Source organism: Miniopterus schreibersii (genome assembly GCF_964146895.1).
Source record: "Miniopterus schreibersii genome assembly, chromosome: 2".
Taxonomy (NCBI): Eukaryota; Metazoa; Chordata; class Mammalia; order Chiroptera; family Miniopteridae; genus Miniopterus; species Miniopterus schreibersii.
Window position 1 is genome coordinate 38305326 of NC_138102.1, and position 17155 is coordinate 38322480.

General features: G+C 40.0%; 1 protein-coding gene across 3 annotated transcripts in view; it reads left to right on the forward strand.

Moving 5' to 3' along the window:
• Nucleotides 1-17155, forward strand: part of DZIP1 (DAZ interacting zinc finger protein 1) — a 49710-nt gene that overhangs the window by 21740 nt on the left and 10815 nt on the right. For 2 of the 3 annotated variants that reach the window (XM_081128345.1, XM_081128346.1), the window contains 6 exons: nucleotides 3282-3422; nucleotides 3882-3930; nucleotides 5103-5159; nucleotides 6979-7035; nucleotides 11811-11870; nucleotides 16457-16599. In XM_081128345.1, the coding sequence (XP_080984471.1) occupies nucleotides 3282-3422; nucleotides 3882-3930; nucleotides 5103-5159; nucleotides 6979-7035; nucleotides 11811-11870; nucleotides 16457-16599 (507 nt within the window). The remainder of the gene's footprint in view (nucleotides 1-3281; nucleotides 3423-3881; nucleotides 3931-5102; nucleotides 5160-6978; nucleotides 7036-11810; nucleotides 11871-16456; nucleotides 16600-17155) is intronic. The other variant, XM_081128347.1, reaches the window with a different exon arrangement.

Genomic DNA, 17155 nt, shown 5'->3' on the forward strand with positions numbered 1-17155 from the left:
AGAGGCCCTTCTGGTTCTGAGGAAGGCACCTCTTTTCCCGGATTGGGAGTGTGGTGTTTGGCTGCCGCTAGGCTACGCTGCGCCTTTGTCTGGTCATTTGGTTTTGTTTGTTCAGAAACTGCCTACTTCTTCCTTCATTTCTCTTAAACCCTAACAGAGGGGTGAATTCAATCAGTTTAGTAATCTCTGCCCGAGACCTGACTGTTAATTATTCCACATGATTGGTGCCTGCTGTTCCTACAATGCACATATTGTATTTCTCTGTTTAAGGGAAGTTGCATTTGCCAACTTTTTATTACTTTACCTAGATTCTTGGCAGCCTTTTTTTTTTTTTTTAAAACAACATTGGTAGGAGTTCAAAGGAAGTCACAGATAAATGATGGTATAGCCTTTTGACCCAACATTAGGCTCTCTAGAGCTTGGGAAGTTGTAGAATGGTCATGTAAGGGAAGGAGGAGGGAGTGATGTGGGCTGATAGGAAAAAAGCAAAGATTTGAGTGGTAGGAGGTTGTAGCAGATGGACTCAAGAGCTGCAGACTTTTTGAAGTACTATCTGGCTATCCTTTGCTTAGATGATCACATTCCTCGCTCAGCGAACTTTTCTGTACCTTTGTGGTAAAATTCTCAATTCTGCTATCAAGGTGGTGCCATCCAGTCTTCTATCCTAGGTCCTCTTTGTTCTTGGGTCTGGGAATGACTTCTATATTGTTGATCCTAAACCTCTACCCAGAACCCTGGACATCTTTACTGGCTTTTACTTCTGTTTTCCAGCTCAGTGTTTCCTAAAATGCTTTTGGGGGCACTCTTCCAGTGATAGGTAAAAATGTGGAGGTTTTTGTCAATATCCTCCTTGGGGGAGAAGATTCTTAGCATCCGCTAGGATATGAAAGGTTATTTTTAGCCCTCACTCAGGAAACCTTTTCAGCTTGGTTTAGCCCAGTGTCTGTCCAATCTCATATAAGCACAGAGCCCTGCAGAGGGGGGACCCTGCAGTGTATTGATGGAGTGCATTAACTTTTTGTTGTTGTTATTATTTGTGTTTTAAATGTGATTGGACTGTTTTTTAGAGCAGTTTTAGGTTCACAGCAAAACTGAGCAGAAGGTACAGAGTTTCTAAATACTCCCTGCCCCCACATCCCGTTAGCACAGCCTCCCCCACTATCAACATTGGTACCAGAGCGGTACATTTGTTACAATCAGTGAGCTTACATTGACAAATCATTATCACCCAAAGTCCAGAGTTTACTTTAGAGTCCACCCTTGGTGTTCATTCTGTAAGTTTGGACAAGTGACATGTATTCACGACTGCAGTATCATACAGGATAGTTCCACTGCCTGTTCATCCCTCCCTTTCCCCTAACCCCTGATCTTTTTATTGTTTCTGTAGTTTTCCCTTTTCCAGAATGTCATGTACTTGAAATCATACAGGATGTAGCCTTTTCAGTTTGGCTTCTTCCTCTTAGTAATGTGAATTGAAAGTTCCTCCAAGTTAAGTCATTTCTTTTTAACACAGAATCGTATTCTTTTGTCTGGGTGGACCGCAGTTTATTTATCCATTTATCTAGGAAGGGTGTTTTGGTTGCCTCCAAATTCTGGCAGTGATGAATAAACCTGCCATATACACCTGTATGCAGGTTTCTGTGTAGACATGAGTTTTTGACTCCTTTGGGTAAATACCAAGGAGCATGAATGCTGGATTGTATGGTGAGAATATGTGTAGTTTTGTAAGAAACCTCCAAACTGTCTTGCAAAGTGGCTGTGCCATTTTGCTTTCCCACCAGCAGTGAGTGAGTTACTGCTCCTCCACATCCTCACCAGCATTTGGTGTTTTCAGTGGTCTGGATTTTGGCCATTGTAATAGGTACATTGCTGTTACTTTTTGATTTGGTGATTTATTTCTTAAGGCCTGGGGGCTGCTTGATTCTATACAAGTATTATTTATTAATATCTTTCATGACATAGACACTACATTTGGGAGTGTTGACTTTGAAGCCAGATGTGGAAGTTCAAGTCTGGGCCCTTCCCCCTCTAGCTGTCTGAGTCTTGACTAGCTATTTTCCCTCTCTAGATGTGAGTTTAGACAATGGGGTCAAAACTTGTGTCCTAAAGGTTGTGGTGTGGATTCAACAAGGGGAATTGCTTAACACAGCCTCTAGCACGTGGTCAGTGTTTGTTAAAAAAATCAAGCATGTTAGGAAATGCTGCTCTAGATGCCTTTTGTACCCATCACAGGCATGGTTACTTCCCTCTTTATTTGACCTGTATGCCCTTGTCTCCATTTCCACGCTGTAGACTTGGAATGTCCTTAGCTCCAATTACCAAGTTTCCACCCCCCTCTTTGTTTAAACAACTACTGAAATTGCTTTGAGAATCTTTCCTTAAATTATTGAAAATAAATTCTTCTTGAATTATTTTCTTCTAATATATGATCCTCCCCAACATTAGCCTCTGAAGATGAATCCATGAATCTTTGCGTCTCTCTGTCCTCTGCATCTCTCCTTCTCTTTCTCTTCTTCCTTCCTTTCCTCCTTCTCTTCTTTCCTCTGCCCTCCTCCCTCCACCTTCTTTTCCTCAGTAAATATTTAAATTTAAAAAAAAATATGTCTTTATTGATTTCAGAGAGAGGAAAGGAGAGAGAGAGAAACATCAGTGATGAGAGAGTCATTGATCAGCTGCCTCCTGCACGCCCCTGACTGGAGATCGAGCCCGCAACCCGGGCAGGTGCCCTGACCAGGAATCGAAACCCCCGCTCCGCCCCCCCCCGATCATTTGGATCCTATGTCGATGTTCAACTGCTGAGCCATGCCTGGCCGGGCTCAGTAAATATTTATTGAGAACCTGCTAAGGACCAGAGATTGTGCTAGTTGCTGGACACATAAACATAATCATAATCAAGATGGGCTCTGTGGCTCAAGGAGTGCACATTTGAGCCCGGATGGCACATGTGGGCATGTGAAGGACAGGACTGCATGGGATCGAAGCCACTCTGTGGGAGAAGCTTTGACTCTTTACCATTGTTCATCCCTGTGTTGTTTTATGTAGTGTGCTCAAGTTCACCCAGATGTTCACACTACCGGTGTTGTCATCTGAGCTCCCTGGGAACAGACATGAAGCCCCTTGTACAGCCAGGGCCTTGGTACCCACTGATCAAAGATTTACTCCATGACTTAATGTGCACAGACAACATAAGGCCAGCAAGAAGGCAGGGCATGTCCATACAGACTGCAGAAGACAACTTACATGCAATTTGCAGACTGATGCTTCTCTTAATTTTTTCCCAGCTCCTGTCACATATAGAGAAACTTCAAACCTTAATGATAGACAATCTAAATGCAAATAATGATTTCTATAAGAAAAAGATGGATGAGCAAGGGCAGAGACTCCTGGAACAGAATGAACCGATTATCAATCAGAGACAACAGGTATTTTGGGCTAAATAACAGCACTGTTTTTCTTTAAGCAGAGCAATTTATCTGAGAACATGTGCCTTTATTTTAGAACATTTGTAAGTTGGATAAGACAAAGAAGATGGAATATTTTTTCCCTATGGTTGTTTGTAAAAATGAATTCAATCAAATTGGGTTTTAAAAGGTATTTTCAAATACTGTAGAGCAGATTTATTCATTCAATTAGAATTCAGAACAAGTTTGAAGGTTGATAAGAATTTCTTTTAGTAATAACTTTGAGAAGCAGCCAAATCCAAATGCTTCTTTCATAAAACTTTTGTCTCCCTGTCTTTAAAGTCCGTGTGTCCTCCGGTGTCTTTGGAGGATTTCATGAGAAGGTTAAATTTGCTAAGTCCAGTATCTGTCCGTTATTATCCAGTATGTTCCCATCTAATTTCAAACATGTATCGCTAGAAGACTGTTTTTTCATTGCAGATGAAAGAGTTTGCCAGTAAACCATTAAACAGTGTCATTGAACCCAAAGGTAAGTGGACCAGGACCCCAGTGCTGGAGGCAAGGCTGGACTCCTTAACCATTTCCTGGGCATCAAAATGTGGGGCCGCAATGTGTTACGGTGTTAAGATGGCATTCCTCTGGTTATTTTAATTCGGAAGATCTGTTATCACAGCCCCGAAAGTTGTAGAATTTTAAATCACTAAACGGTTATTGAATGGTCTCCTATATTTTTCATCAGAATATTGTTACGCCCAGTAACCATTTACCCCTGTACTTATGTGCAGTCAATGGAGTTTTGATTAAAAGGGTCTGGAGACAGACTGGGCTCAACTCCCATCTCTGGCACTTTGTAGCTTTCTGAGTCTCTGCCTCAGTTCCCTCAGCTCTAAAGTTGGAACGTTAATAATAACTACATCTTAGGCTTATTACAGGGATTACATGGGAGAACATGTAAAAAGTGCACTTATTAAACATTCATTAGTGTTCGCTGTTGTTACTGATATTAAAATCAGTTATTTTGAAGTACTGTAGAGGCCTACTGCATTATCTTCAGTTGCAGTTGTTTGGGGTTAAAGGTTTGTACTAAGCACATAGTGAGGGCATACTCAACCTACTAACTGTAGCAATGTTAGCACCCATTTCTGTATCTTTCAAGAGATAGTCTAGATGGGAGACTGGCAACCAGAAGTACAGGGTCTCACAGTAAAACACAAAGCTTGCCTTCTGCCTGGTCTCCTTCCATGTGATCCCAGTCTTGTTTCCTGCATGTCTCAGGCTGTTAAGGCATCTTGTCAACTTGAGGTTCACTAGCTGGGGATTGGAAATGGGCGTATGAGCTGGGGTTCTCTATTTTAGGGGCCTCAGGAAAGACCTACACACTTGTTTCCTTTTTATTTTGAGAAAAAGGTTTGGGAAGGGCCGTGGTTCCCTAAAACTTCTCTTTAAGTAGTGAGAGTTCAGATAGTGAGGAATACCTGTATATTTAGTTAGATAACATAAATATTTGCCTGAAAAGTATTTTTAGGAAAAGTTAGCTTTATAAGGATTTCTGTTAAACATCTTTAATCTATTGGGTGAGTTGCTATATGTTGGTAAATGTCACTTATTGTTTTGTGGGAGAAACAGATTAGGGTAAGTGCTGGCAAAATATAATCCATAGCTTGTGATTTTTGTCATTAATTTATTCTTTTGTTATTTCAGGGAATCCTTTAACCTGGCAAACTGTTGAATCTAAACCAACTGCCCCAGCTGTACCCAGTAAGTTTCTATCCTTTAAAAGACGGCATTTAAATTCCCGTAGTGGGGTCTCCTGGCTGGAGCTTTTTTGGGCATTTAAATTCAGCTCTGCAGGCATTTACTTTTTTGCCGCTATCTTATCTATTTTTTGAGTTATTTATGAAAAGTAAAAACATTTATAAAGAAAATGTATTGTTTATTATTAAAGTTATCTTTTATTCGGCCAGCGGGGCCCACTCCTTGCCAGGAACTAAAGTTCTCTTTCGTCCGATAAAGGCTATAGTAAGCTCAAGGTTCTAACGATATTTTCTAAAGTGCTAAACCAATCCATAATTTCTATTTAGAGACTTTTCCTTGAAAACCATTGTGTTTGGAGATTACATAATGATCTATTTTGATTCCTGGCTTTTACCCAGTTCTACAGCCCAAGACTGTAAATATCCACATGTCTTTGTGGTGATTTTGGTTAGCCATTCCTATTATTTTGCAGTTCCTAATAAAGGGACAACTACAGATTCTTTGGCATCGCTCCAGTTCATACTTTTGGGTTTCCCAAGGTGATACACTGTGTGAAGATGTGACTGTGCGGTGGCCACCACATTTTGGCCTCATTGGGATTCTCAGTGCCACAGGCTTTGAAGTGATGTTCCCTCTGTCACTCACTCAAGTTGAGCTCAGCACAGCTGTCTCCTGGAGCAATCAGGATGTGGTTATACTCCAAAAAGACATAACCTGTACTATTTAGAATCAAACAGGTTGTTTTCTTAATATGAGATATTTTTGTTTCTATTCAGGAAAGTGTAAGGGCAGAGGAAGTGAAGGAGGAGGTGATCCTGGGCAAGAGAGGACATGCGAGTGAACAGGGATCTGAATAGGGGGCGGGCCTGCACTGAGGCTACGCACCGAGTGGCACCTTTTATGTGCGCCCAGTACTGTGTAATAAGGAAAGAACATTGATGAATGTGATTGGGAATTTGGCACCATTGACCAGAAAATGCTACTGGCTTTAACCACTCGTCTGAGATGCTTCTTGAGGATTCTTTTTTTTAAATATGTCTTTATTGATTTCAGAGAGAGGAAGGCAGAGGGAGAGATAGAAACATCAATGATGAGAGAGTCATTGATCGGCTGTCTCCTGTACGCCCCCAACTGGGGATCGAGCCCACAACCCTGCATGTGCCCTGACCAGGAATTGGTCCACGATCGCCTGGATCCTAGGTTGATGCTCAAACTCCAAGCCACTCCAGCTGGGCTTACTGAGAATTCTTGATGTTGCTTTTGTAATCTGAAGAGATTGAGAGGTGCTGAACAGGAGATGGTAGTTTAAATTGGAAGAGTAGGGCTGAGGGGAGAGTAGAAGCTGGACATATATCTTATGAAATGAAAATACATTTCAAAGAAGGATGAAAGATTAAAAGGCACTCAGTTATTATTGTTCATACTTTCATTATACTTGGCATAATATTGGAATAATAGTGTGTTTTAATAAAACTTTATTTATAATAACAGGTGGTGGGCTGATATGTCCCACGGACTTTAGTTTTCCAAACCCAGTAACTTCTACTGGTTAAAATTAAACAGCCTGACATAATCAAATCCCAAAGAGGCATATTTGTGAGGGAACTCTGCTCCCCTTCACACAACTGAGTATACTAAAACCCATTGAACTGTGTATTTTAAAACAGTTATTTTAAATCTATTATTAAAAATTGGTTTAGATTAATTTGAAACATTTGTCACTTATAGTCTGTATATATTTTGACTAATTTGAGTAGTATCTGTTACTGCCGTGTTCAGATGCTGATGCTTTAATTATAGAGATTTTTTTATGCTGTTTCAGTGAATGCCCCAGCCCCACAGACTTTGGATACTAAGTCAAGTCTAACAATGGCACATGGTAAGTTTCAGTAAAGTCTCAGTGTTTTATGTGCAGTTTCTACCCTGAGTTATATAACTTATTAACTGAAAGTGCTTTTCTGTGGGGGTAATTATGCAAAACAGAAAACATTTTAGTGAATGCAAAACAGTTAATAAAACATCAGTCTTCCTATTTAATATGGTAAACTGAACATACCCACGAAAGTCATAATGTGTAAAATGTATATGTTGCTGGATTCACCAGTAGAGATTTAAATTTTGAGTAGTACTTTCATTATTTATGATTTTTGGTGGAAAGTCATAGGTATTGGGTGAGAGGGTGACTTTCTAGACCAGCAACCAGCACATGCCACAGGGCATATGTGACTGTTTTTATAACTTTCAATGTGGCAGCAAGTCAACTTTTTAAAGTAAACAGTTTCAGCGATTGGTTGGGAAAAATCTAAAAAAGACATGTGATGGAAACCAAAGAAAAAATAGGAACCACTGGACGAAATTGCTGCCAGGATTCAGTTGTTGGACTAGACCACTGGGGTGATAACTGTTATTATTTTCACCCCATAGATAGGGTGAATATTTGTAGCCATATTTTACTTTCATACAATTAGGTGCTTATGATTTTTGTAGTGTTTTTAAATGCATTATTTTCCTATGGTCTGCTGTAGATTATAGATGAATTAAGATGGGAGAGGGACCATCTTTTTCCTGTTTTACCTAATGATTACTTCATTCCACATTTGTTTGTAGCCCTTTAATCAGACTTAAATCCATGACCAGTTGAGGTGAACTTTTTGTCTTCATAAATACTGTGGTTCGTATATGATGGCCTTTTTACTCCCTAAATGGCACATGAAGTATTTATTGCCCCTTGTTTTCTTCCTAAGATAATTTCAGGTGCATCAGTTCCCTTGAGCGTATGTTCACAATATGTGATGTGAATTCTCCACACTTTGGATGTTATTATTTATGTGTTTAGAATATGCACATAGGGGGGTTTACCTTTGGACCAGTAACAGATCAAATGTACATTGGACTTCTATAAAGTTTCTTGAATGATGAAATACAAGACAATTTTCTCTGGCATTACTGTCTATTCATATTTTATAATCAGGTCTAAAGTTTCTTAGGGTTAATTTTTATAAAGCAATAGCTGGCCACTTCTCTTTTGTACTTCAATAGTGTGTGGTTTCCTTTTCTCTTTTCTACTTTGCTAAAGTTAGCTTTCTGTATAACATTATAAAAGTTCCACATTTTCTTTGTTTTATATTTTTGGTGCCTGCTAAAGGACACACAGAGTCATTATGCTGAGCTGTCTGGGGTTAGTTCAAGGGTCCTGACAGATCTGTTGGTTCTAAAGCAGTGTGTTCCATCTGGACCCTGCCCTGATTGGGCCAGGGCCGCGGGAATCAACCATGCCCTCTGGCTGGCATCTGCTGGGATTGAAATGCTGCTTTTAAATGCCAGCCAGACTTGGCACGGGGCCTGCAAACCTTGGATTGGGATCAAAGCTGATCCATGCACATCTCAGTGGGCAGGACCAAGGCGTAGGCTTCGCTGGGGCTCACTGACCTGCCCCACCCCACTTGTGTTGGGGGTGCAGGGGGGTTAGTCATGTATTGCGTAATGCTAATTAGCCTGATTATCTCTATCTTTCCTTTTATTCCAAATCAAAGCTTGGGGAGGTTCTTTGCCATAAGTAATGCCATGATTACTCATTGTCTTAGGTTGGGTTCCTTGAGAAATAGACTCAGGGGGAGGTTTGCAGGTGGGAGGTTTAGTAGGCAGTGCTCTTGGACAACACCTGCAAGAGATGCAGGACTGAGAGGTGTAGCTGCAGTGGAGCCCTCAGCAGATCTTACCAGGAGCTTTAGAGCTGGGATGGCACTTCCAAATTTTCCTAGTTTGAGGTGATCAGTTATTGGATGTGGGTTGCCCCAGGAAAGGCGTTGTGGGGAGATGCAAGGGCTGCTCCCTTCAGCTGAGACAAAGCAAAAAGCAGCAAAAGCTAGCAGTAAAGCACTAGATGTGAATTAATGGTGCAGATGAGTTACTTGGCTGAGCATAGAGTGTGCAGAATAGATTTGAAAGAAATAAGGGTGGTTGAGACTGTTCATGGCAACCACTGAGTTGACTGTATTTGTTTAGGGCTGTTCCTGTGACATTGTGTAGCCACTAAGTGTTCTGAAGCTGGACAATGCTCGATTGGAGAGCTGGGCTTCAGGAAGCTTAGCCTGGCCAGAGTATGTTCAAAGAATCAGAGCTGGGGAGACCAGTGGGAATGTTAGTAATAGACTATGTGAGATTCCTCACCTATGAACAGGTATGGTGGCGAAACCAGGGGGAGTAGACATAGACCTGTTCAGTGGAATTGGTGGAAAGGCCGCACAAGCGGTTATGGGGCAAGGGTGAGGGTAGGGGCAGAACACGATGAGCTCAGACACTGGGTGGCAGTGCTGTTTAGAGAATCCAAAAGACAAACTCAGCAAGCACCAGTAGGGAGGTGTCATGGCTTCATGGCCAACAGCCTGGACTTTGCAAGCAGGCAGTGTGGATCCACAGTCGACTCATGAAACAATAGGCTTGGGTTTCCTTGCCTGCTAAATAGGGGACTGGTAACGGCTCCTTCAGTGAGCTGTAGAAAGGGCCGCGTGGAGCAGGGCCTTTGGAGCAGGCAGCACTCACTGACCAGGCACTGGCTCAGTGTTAGCGTGAAGGGGAGGTACGCCGCCGCCCAACAAAGGCAGCAAGTGGGAGAGAGGACGGAGTGCAGATCTGAGAGTTTTTCTTCCAAAGGCAATGGTAGGAAACTGATAGAAGGATTTTTCTGGAAGCATCCAGCAAATTCAAAGTCTGGACCTGTGGCTTACACAGCATAAGAATGGCAGGCCCTCCCCTCCCCTCTTGGGACATCAGCCTGCTTGTTTTGGGAGCCAGGGTCTAGCTCACCTCACTTCCTCAGCCTCAGTAGTAGGACCCCGGGTTCAGGAATCTACCCTCCTCCAGGACCGCACCCTACCTACCACAGCAGGAAAAGTCAGAATTTTGGCAGTTTATCTGGACTCGAGAGAAGTAAGTCACAGAATTAGCCATGTAATATAATGATAATAAATATGCACATGATTATTTTTTTGAGATTTTATAGAACTTTCCTCATAACCTTATTTTTATTGTTTTCAATGAAGTGTATAATAAAATATACACCATGTGACATAAAAAACCTGAAATTGATTGTCCTCCTAAAATTTCTGTTTTCAGCAGTTCAAACTAGTAAAATAGTCAATTCGGGCATCTTTAAATCTCTATGCTGAGTAACAACTTTGAAAGCACATGTTTGGTGTTCAGTAGTTGTAGTGCATGGATGGACTTAAATGCTCCTTATCAGGGCCGTGTTCCTGTTTAAAATTAAAGTGAACTCCTACTTAACTAGTAGTCTGTGTTCCAAAAGTTCACTTGAAAGCACACTTGAAACCTATATGACCCTATTAACCAATATCACCCCAACACATTTCATTTTAAAAAGTAGTTTAAAATGTATTTCTTCCATATAGCCAATGTTAGATATGTTGACTAAGGTTGCTAGCCAAGCTTTAAGAGCCTATTTATATATGCCTAAATAACATATATGTACTTAATTGTATATGCCTTTATATAGGGGTGCGTGTGTGTGTACATGTATTTGTATATGCCTAAAATAGAGTGCCAGGAATAACCTTTAATAAATTAAAAGCCAGACCTTTAATGTAGGCGGTATTAAATCTAAGCTAATACGTGCAAAACACTTAAACCCATGGCTAGCAACCTGGTTAGCACGCAATAATTGTTGGCCAAATAATTGTTCTTACCTGCCACAAACTCTGGCGTCTGATGGTAGAATGAAATGACCTCTGCCCTGGGGGTGCAGGCAGAGAGCTCCCTTGGGAGGTGCCTTGTGTCAGTTTGCAAGGTGAACATGAATGAACCATGCACCCCCCTAGAATAAACACGACTCCTTGGTTACATTTCATTCCGTGTCTAATGCCTGACTGCCATGGTTAGACCTTCAGCCAAAACCTGACCTTCCCCATGAAGGAACTTAGCCTTTGTTGATAGAATGGGGTTTGGCTTTATCCATGCTGCCTGAGGGTTTCCTTGTGTCTGCACAGTAACCTTTCCCTGGGAAGTCACCCAGAGGCCTTGTCTTCCCCACCACTGTTCTAAGATGGGACTGGGAAACGCCCATCTTCAACAGTCATTTGCAGCCTTGTCCTGGTGCCTCTCGGAGCAGAACTAGGTCTTAAAACCTGGTTTAGGGACATGGAGCTATTCAAGAATGGGTCTTAGCTCTGCTGCTGACCCTTGGGCAGCCTGTCCTTGCCCTTTACCATCCTGGTCCTACCACATGAAGGCTCGTGAGAAGTGGGAGTCCCACGGTTCTGGAAATGTTTTATGTGTTTATCTTTGGGAAGTGAAATATTTTCAATAATTTTCTATTTAGCAACCTGGTCCAGTAGTGTCCTTGTGCATGAAAAGAATCATATCAGGCATGAGGCTGATGAATGCAAAATGTTAACTTAATTGTTTAAAAATATAATACCCTGAGAGTGGGGTTAATGGAAAATACATAGAAAGAGAAGATACCATGAAAAGTGAGCAGCTTTAACTGACTACCTCAATATTTTCCCCCCAGTAAATTCTTGCTTTTTTAGATGTGATTAAAATACTATAGAACTATAGCTTTCAAAATTGTTTGAAAGTAAACTGATTTTACTTTGCTGTTGTCCTGTTTGTACTATTCTTATCTTTCCTCATTAATAGAACAGGCATTCTCATCGCACATACTGGAACCAATAGAAGAACTTTCAGAGGAAGAAAAAGGTAACAAAGGGCTTGATCAGGGTTTATATCTGCATATATTATATTTAGATGCTAAAACCCAAGCCTTGAAGACACTATCCAGTGGATTTTAGTGCACTGTGTCAAAATTAGGGAAGATGTTTAGGTTTGGATTATATTTTCAATCCATATATAGTATTGTGTCATCTTACTCCCCTAATACACTGTTATATTTCCCCTTTGCTTTATTGTATTCTTAGCACATGAATAAGTTCCCCTTGTCAGGGAACTTGGAAAAAAATTAAGCCTTTTATGTCAATGCAGATATGTGACAAGTCGACACATGTGCATCAGGTAATACAAAAATATTCTTGTCACAGTAATTATTTCTCATACCCTGAATCTCTGAAATGAATGGGTGAAGTGCCCACTTCAACACTTATTTTTAATAGAAAGGAAAGCATAACATTCAAACTCTGAATGTGGAATATTTACGTACAGAATAATGTTTCTGGTGGAATTTAGGAGCTATTACAGGTTTGAGGAGATAATTAAAATATTACTGTTTACTCATTTTATTAGCAGTTCTAAAATTTATTTTCTAGAAATTAATCTTTGAAACTTATGAAAATCATTTTACAGTATTAAGAGTATTATCTAATGCTAGACTTGTAGTTTCTAAAACAATAGTACTTGAATCAGTTTATCATAATTTTCTCCTTAGTAATAATAATGCTTTACCATACATCACTTCTTTAGGAGAAAGCAAATTTTTCATATGTATATGAGCTCCGGTTTTGTCATTTTTGTTAGGAAGAGAAGTAAAATTATATATTCCAATATGTAAAGTCTTAATATTTGTTATAACTTCTTCTGTGTTCTCTAGACTTTTTCCAAAATTTTTTAACAAGGCTACAAATCCAGAAGTAACTAAATCAGGCATATCCATAATATCTATGTGATGTGTATTTTCACTTTACTTTCAAGTAGCATGCTTTCTCTTTCTTACGTATCATTCATTGATTTCTGGAACACAAAATATCTTATTCTCTGAAGAATTCATGAAATGTGTCAGGAAGTTCGTAAAAAAGGTCCAACATTTTGAAATGGGAGCCTCAGGTCATATAGTTCATTCTCATTTAAAAAATGAGTCAGCTAGGTTCCAAGAGGAATCCTGACTTGTCCACCATCACCACTTCGGTTCCAGGTTCCACCCACTGCACCATTCTGCCCATGTTTCTTTTAGAGTTCTACCCAGAAAACATGAGACATGAGTTTGGGATCATTGACGGCAAACACTGTCATTGATTGTTGCCACATTAGAGGAATCAGAATGGGAAAGAAAATCTTTGCCACCATCCTTGGGTTCATACACAGTTCTAGTGGGAAGTAGTACTGAGGACCATCAAGAGACACCCCAGGGTCCAATGCACCATTACAGAAACAGCGAGCACATCCTTCCAGTGCCTCTGCGGAGCCAGCATGCTGGCAACGGATTAATTGCCATCAATAAATTCCTCAGCTTGTGCTAACATTTTGTAGACAGTGCCTGTGCAGGTAGTGCCTTAGGCAGTGGCTTGCAAAACACTGGCTATTACCAAGAAGTAACTCATCCAGAAGATCGTTTCTGCATCCTTACTTATTGACAGTTGTGTTCTTGGTCTTGCTGTTTATACGGTGTTAGAGTGTGAGGGCCAGGAGATGGTGTCAGAGGCCATTTTATTATTCAGAAACTTGAAATGGGGAGTAGGAGCTTGCTCCAAGTCATTGAGGTTAATTAGTGACAGGGCTGGAATTAAGTCCAAGTTTTCTTCTTTCTATAGTTTAATACAAAGAACAAAGTGATGGAGAGAGGCAAGCTGGTCCAGGCTCTGCAGGAGTAGCTGGGAGGTCTTAAGGAAAGTCTCTTCACTTCTTTGGTTTTGGTCCTCATGAAAAATGAGGAGGTTCATTACTAGATAATAAAGTCCCTTCCAACTCAGAAACTCTCGTTTTATTTTTATTTTTTTTCACTGTTTGCTTTGTGCTACCATTTATTTGCTTACCATAAATGCTATGTTGTACTGACAGAACTGATCACACGTGTGAGCTATTGTGCACTGGCCATCTGCTTTCATAAGTTTTTACATATGTCATTAGAGGAAGTGCTGATACTTAGGAAGTTTTGTTTTGTTGATCTTGGTGAGCAATACATGCTTTAACTGAAATCTTCAGCTTTTGTTGGTTTTCAAGTGATTAATTCCTTCTTTACATGAAAACTTGGTTATCACTCTTTTTCCTGTCCACTCTATATTCTTTCTCTTGCTTCCGCTGGCCAGCTCCAGCCTTCTAAGAGTCTTGTTTTCTAATTCATAAATGGCTTTCCAAAGCAAGGGCCAACATATAAAGTGAATCTGAAGACAGAAGAAAATGTGTAATCTGTAGTCACTGGGGAAACTAAGTCACCAAAAGGGACTTGTCATCATGGTTGAGGGTGAACCCAGATCAGTCAGCATGTGAACTCAGCTACTGCTATCAAAGACCTTACAGCTCTTCTCAACTGTGACCAAGCCGTTCCTGGCATCGCTTGACCCTTTCGTGTCTCCTTGGGTGCCGGGCCAGCCAGGGCCCAGAGCTTTTCCTCAGGCTATGCTTCTATGCAGTAGCTTTTATATCCCAGATACTTGCCCCCCAAATTATCTCTGCGTATCAGGACAGGAGATACTAGTATTTCAATGGTAGCACCATGACTTCCAGACTGTCTCTTGGTACCTCTTTTTATTTTTAGCCCTAGATAGTTGTAGACTCGGTGACCAACTAGCAGTCAAAGTCAGTGACACAGCCATTGGCTGTAGCTAAGTCATCTAGGTTATGATGCATTGTCAGTTTCTAGGACAGAAGTACTTTTTTAGGGTTGTTTCAGAATACTGGAAAACATTGGTTGGGAAAACAGCAGCATATGTGCCCAGAATATAAAATTTAAGATTATTTCAACTTTTAATCATATGTGATTATGTAAAATTTTATCATTTTGATTTAGAAAGCCACAGTAACAAAGCATAGGAAAGCGTCATCATGCAGGATTCCCACCCCCCATTTAATGTACACATAGTAATTTGACTAATATTACTGTCAGCAAAACCATTTATTAATGAAAGACAGTATTCTTTACCACTGGAATTGAACTAATGTTTAGAAAACATCTTAACCAAAGGCATTTTGTTTAAGATCTACAAATCCAAGTGCTGTACCTAAAAATCCCATCTACTGTAGTGGGTGAAGTGGGGGGAAATGGACTGTCTGTGGGGGCTGGCCTGCAGCCCCACACCCAGTCAATGGCATTTGGTGCTACTTGTATTAGGTGAGATCCCCCTGTTTGGAGATGAGAAGGTTAGATTCCAAAATGATAGTACTGTTGTTGTATTCCCCAGATCTGCCTCTGACCCTTTTGAGCAAGGGTCAGAACTGCCCAGTGTTGGGCTCTTTCATCAAACTTTCCGTATACTTTGACCTAAGGACTCAGTTCTTCAAGGTCATGTGATTATGCCCCTTCTCGGAACCCTCTTGAACTAGACATTTTTTTTAGTGGAGGAATAAAAGGGGAATAGGGAAGGAAGAGTAAGAAGAACCTGGCCTATTATTTTTCCTTTGTTTTAAATTATAGGTTGTTCAGGTGTGGGGAACCTTTTTTCTGCCAAGGGCCATTTGGATATTTATGACATCATTTGCAGGCCATACAAAATTATCAATTTAAAATTAGCTATGAAAACTCCTAGATTTATTGAATTTCGAGTCCAAATGATTTCATGGGCCATATGTACGGCCCTTGGACCAAACATTCCCCACCGCTGTAACAAAGCATGCTTTTCCTAAGACTTCTGTTAACCTCTTTTTCATTTTGGTAAATATTTTAAGAGGGATAGTTTCTCAGTTTGAAATTTTATATGAACTTCTATTAAATTTACTATATAAAACTTAATTATTTAAAATAAATTGAGCTTTTTCTACATGAAATGATACATAAACTCTAACTGAATTTAGGAAAAATGAATTGTTCAGGAAGTAGTAAAATAATTTTATTTGTTTTTATTATTTATTTATTTATTATTTTAAAATATATATCTTTATTGATTTCAGAGAGAGGAAAGGAAAAGGAGAGAGAGAGAAACATCAATGCTGAGAGAGTCATTGATCAGCCACCTCCTGCACACCCCACATTGGGGATCGAGCCCACAACCCAGGCATGTGCCCTGAGTGGGAATTGAACCCCGATCGCCTGGATCCTAGGTGGATGCTCAACCACCGAGCCATGCCCAGGCTAATTTTAGAATAAAATGTTAAACTTCTAAATAAGGTTTTTTTTCATTGTGCTTCTTTAGAGACACATTTCTTGCATTATTTACCTAGGTATAATTCAGTTAAGTGATCAAGAAAGAGTCTTTAAAGACATTTGAAGTTTTGAAGCCGACCTAAGGAAGTTTTAAAAGCTACAGAACTTAAGCATTATATATTACACTGAATGACTAAAATATCCAAAAACTTAAAAGATTACAAATGCTTACTTGCTGTTTAAAAGTTGTTTTATCGTTTTCTACTTAGAGAATTAATGTATTTGTTTTTTTAACATATTTTTTGAAACCTTATTTCAGGAAGGGAAAATGAACAGAAATTAAATAACAACAAGAACCATTTCAGGAAAGCTTTGAAGAATAACCCCTCTCTCACTAAGAAAATAAGAACAATCTTGGAGCAGAGTTTGGTGCGGAAATTGGACACCTTGGGGATTAATGCAGTAAGTTTCTTTATTTTTGGAATATTTGCTGGTTTTGTTTTCTAAATAAAGAATCAGAGAAGAGAAGAAAGCATGTCAGTTCTGTCCACATTAGGAGACTGGAGGTTAATGCACCTTTCTAAGAGCTTCATGAATATTAAGTCATTTAAACATAGAAACAAATCTCTGAGGTAAGTGACAATATTATCTCCATTTTACAGAGGGCTTCAGGTCACACAGCTAGTAATGAAGGAGCCAGGGTTTGAATCTAGGTAGTTAGATTTCTGGTTTGGGGCTCTTTTTGACCATTTCATTCTTATACATGTCTTTTGGTGGACATTGGCATTCCTTTCTCTTGGATATCTATCTGGGAATGAAATTGCAGACTCTAAGAGTATGCATGTTTCACTTTAATGGATATAGCCAAATAATTTTTCAAGTGTTAATGATACCATTGTAATTAACCCAGTTATTAATTAATTAACAGGAAAGGAGCAAAGGGAAGGTCAAATAATATAGGCAAGCCATTTGTGCCAAAAAGCTGCAGTTTAACACTCTCCAGGTCTGTTCCCTACAG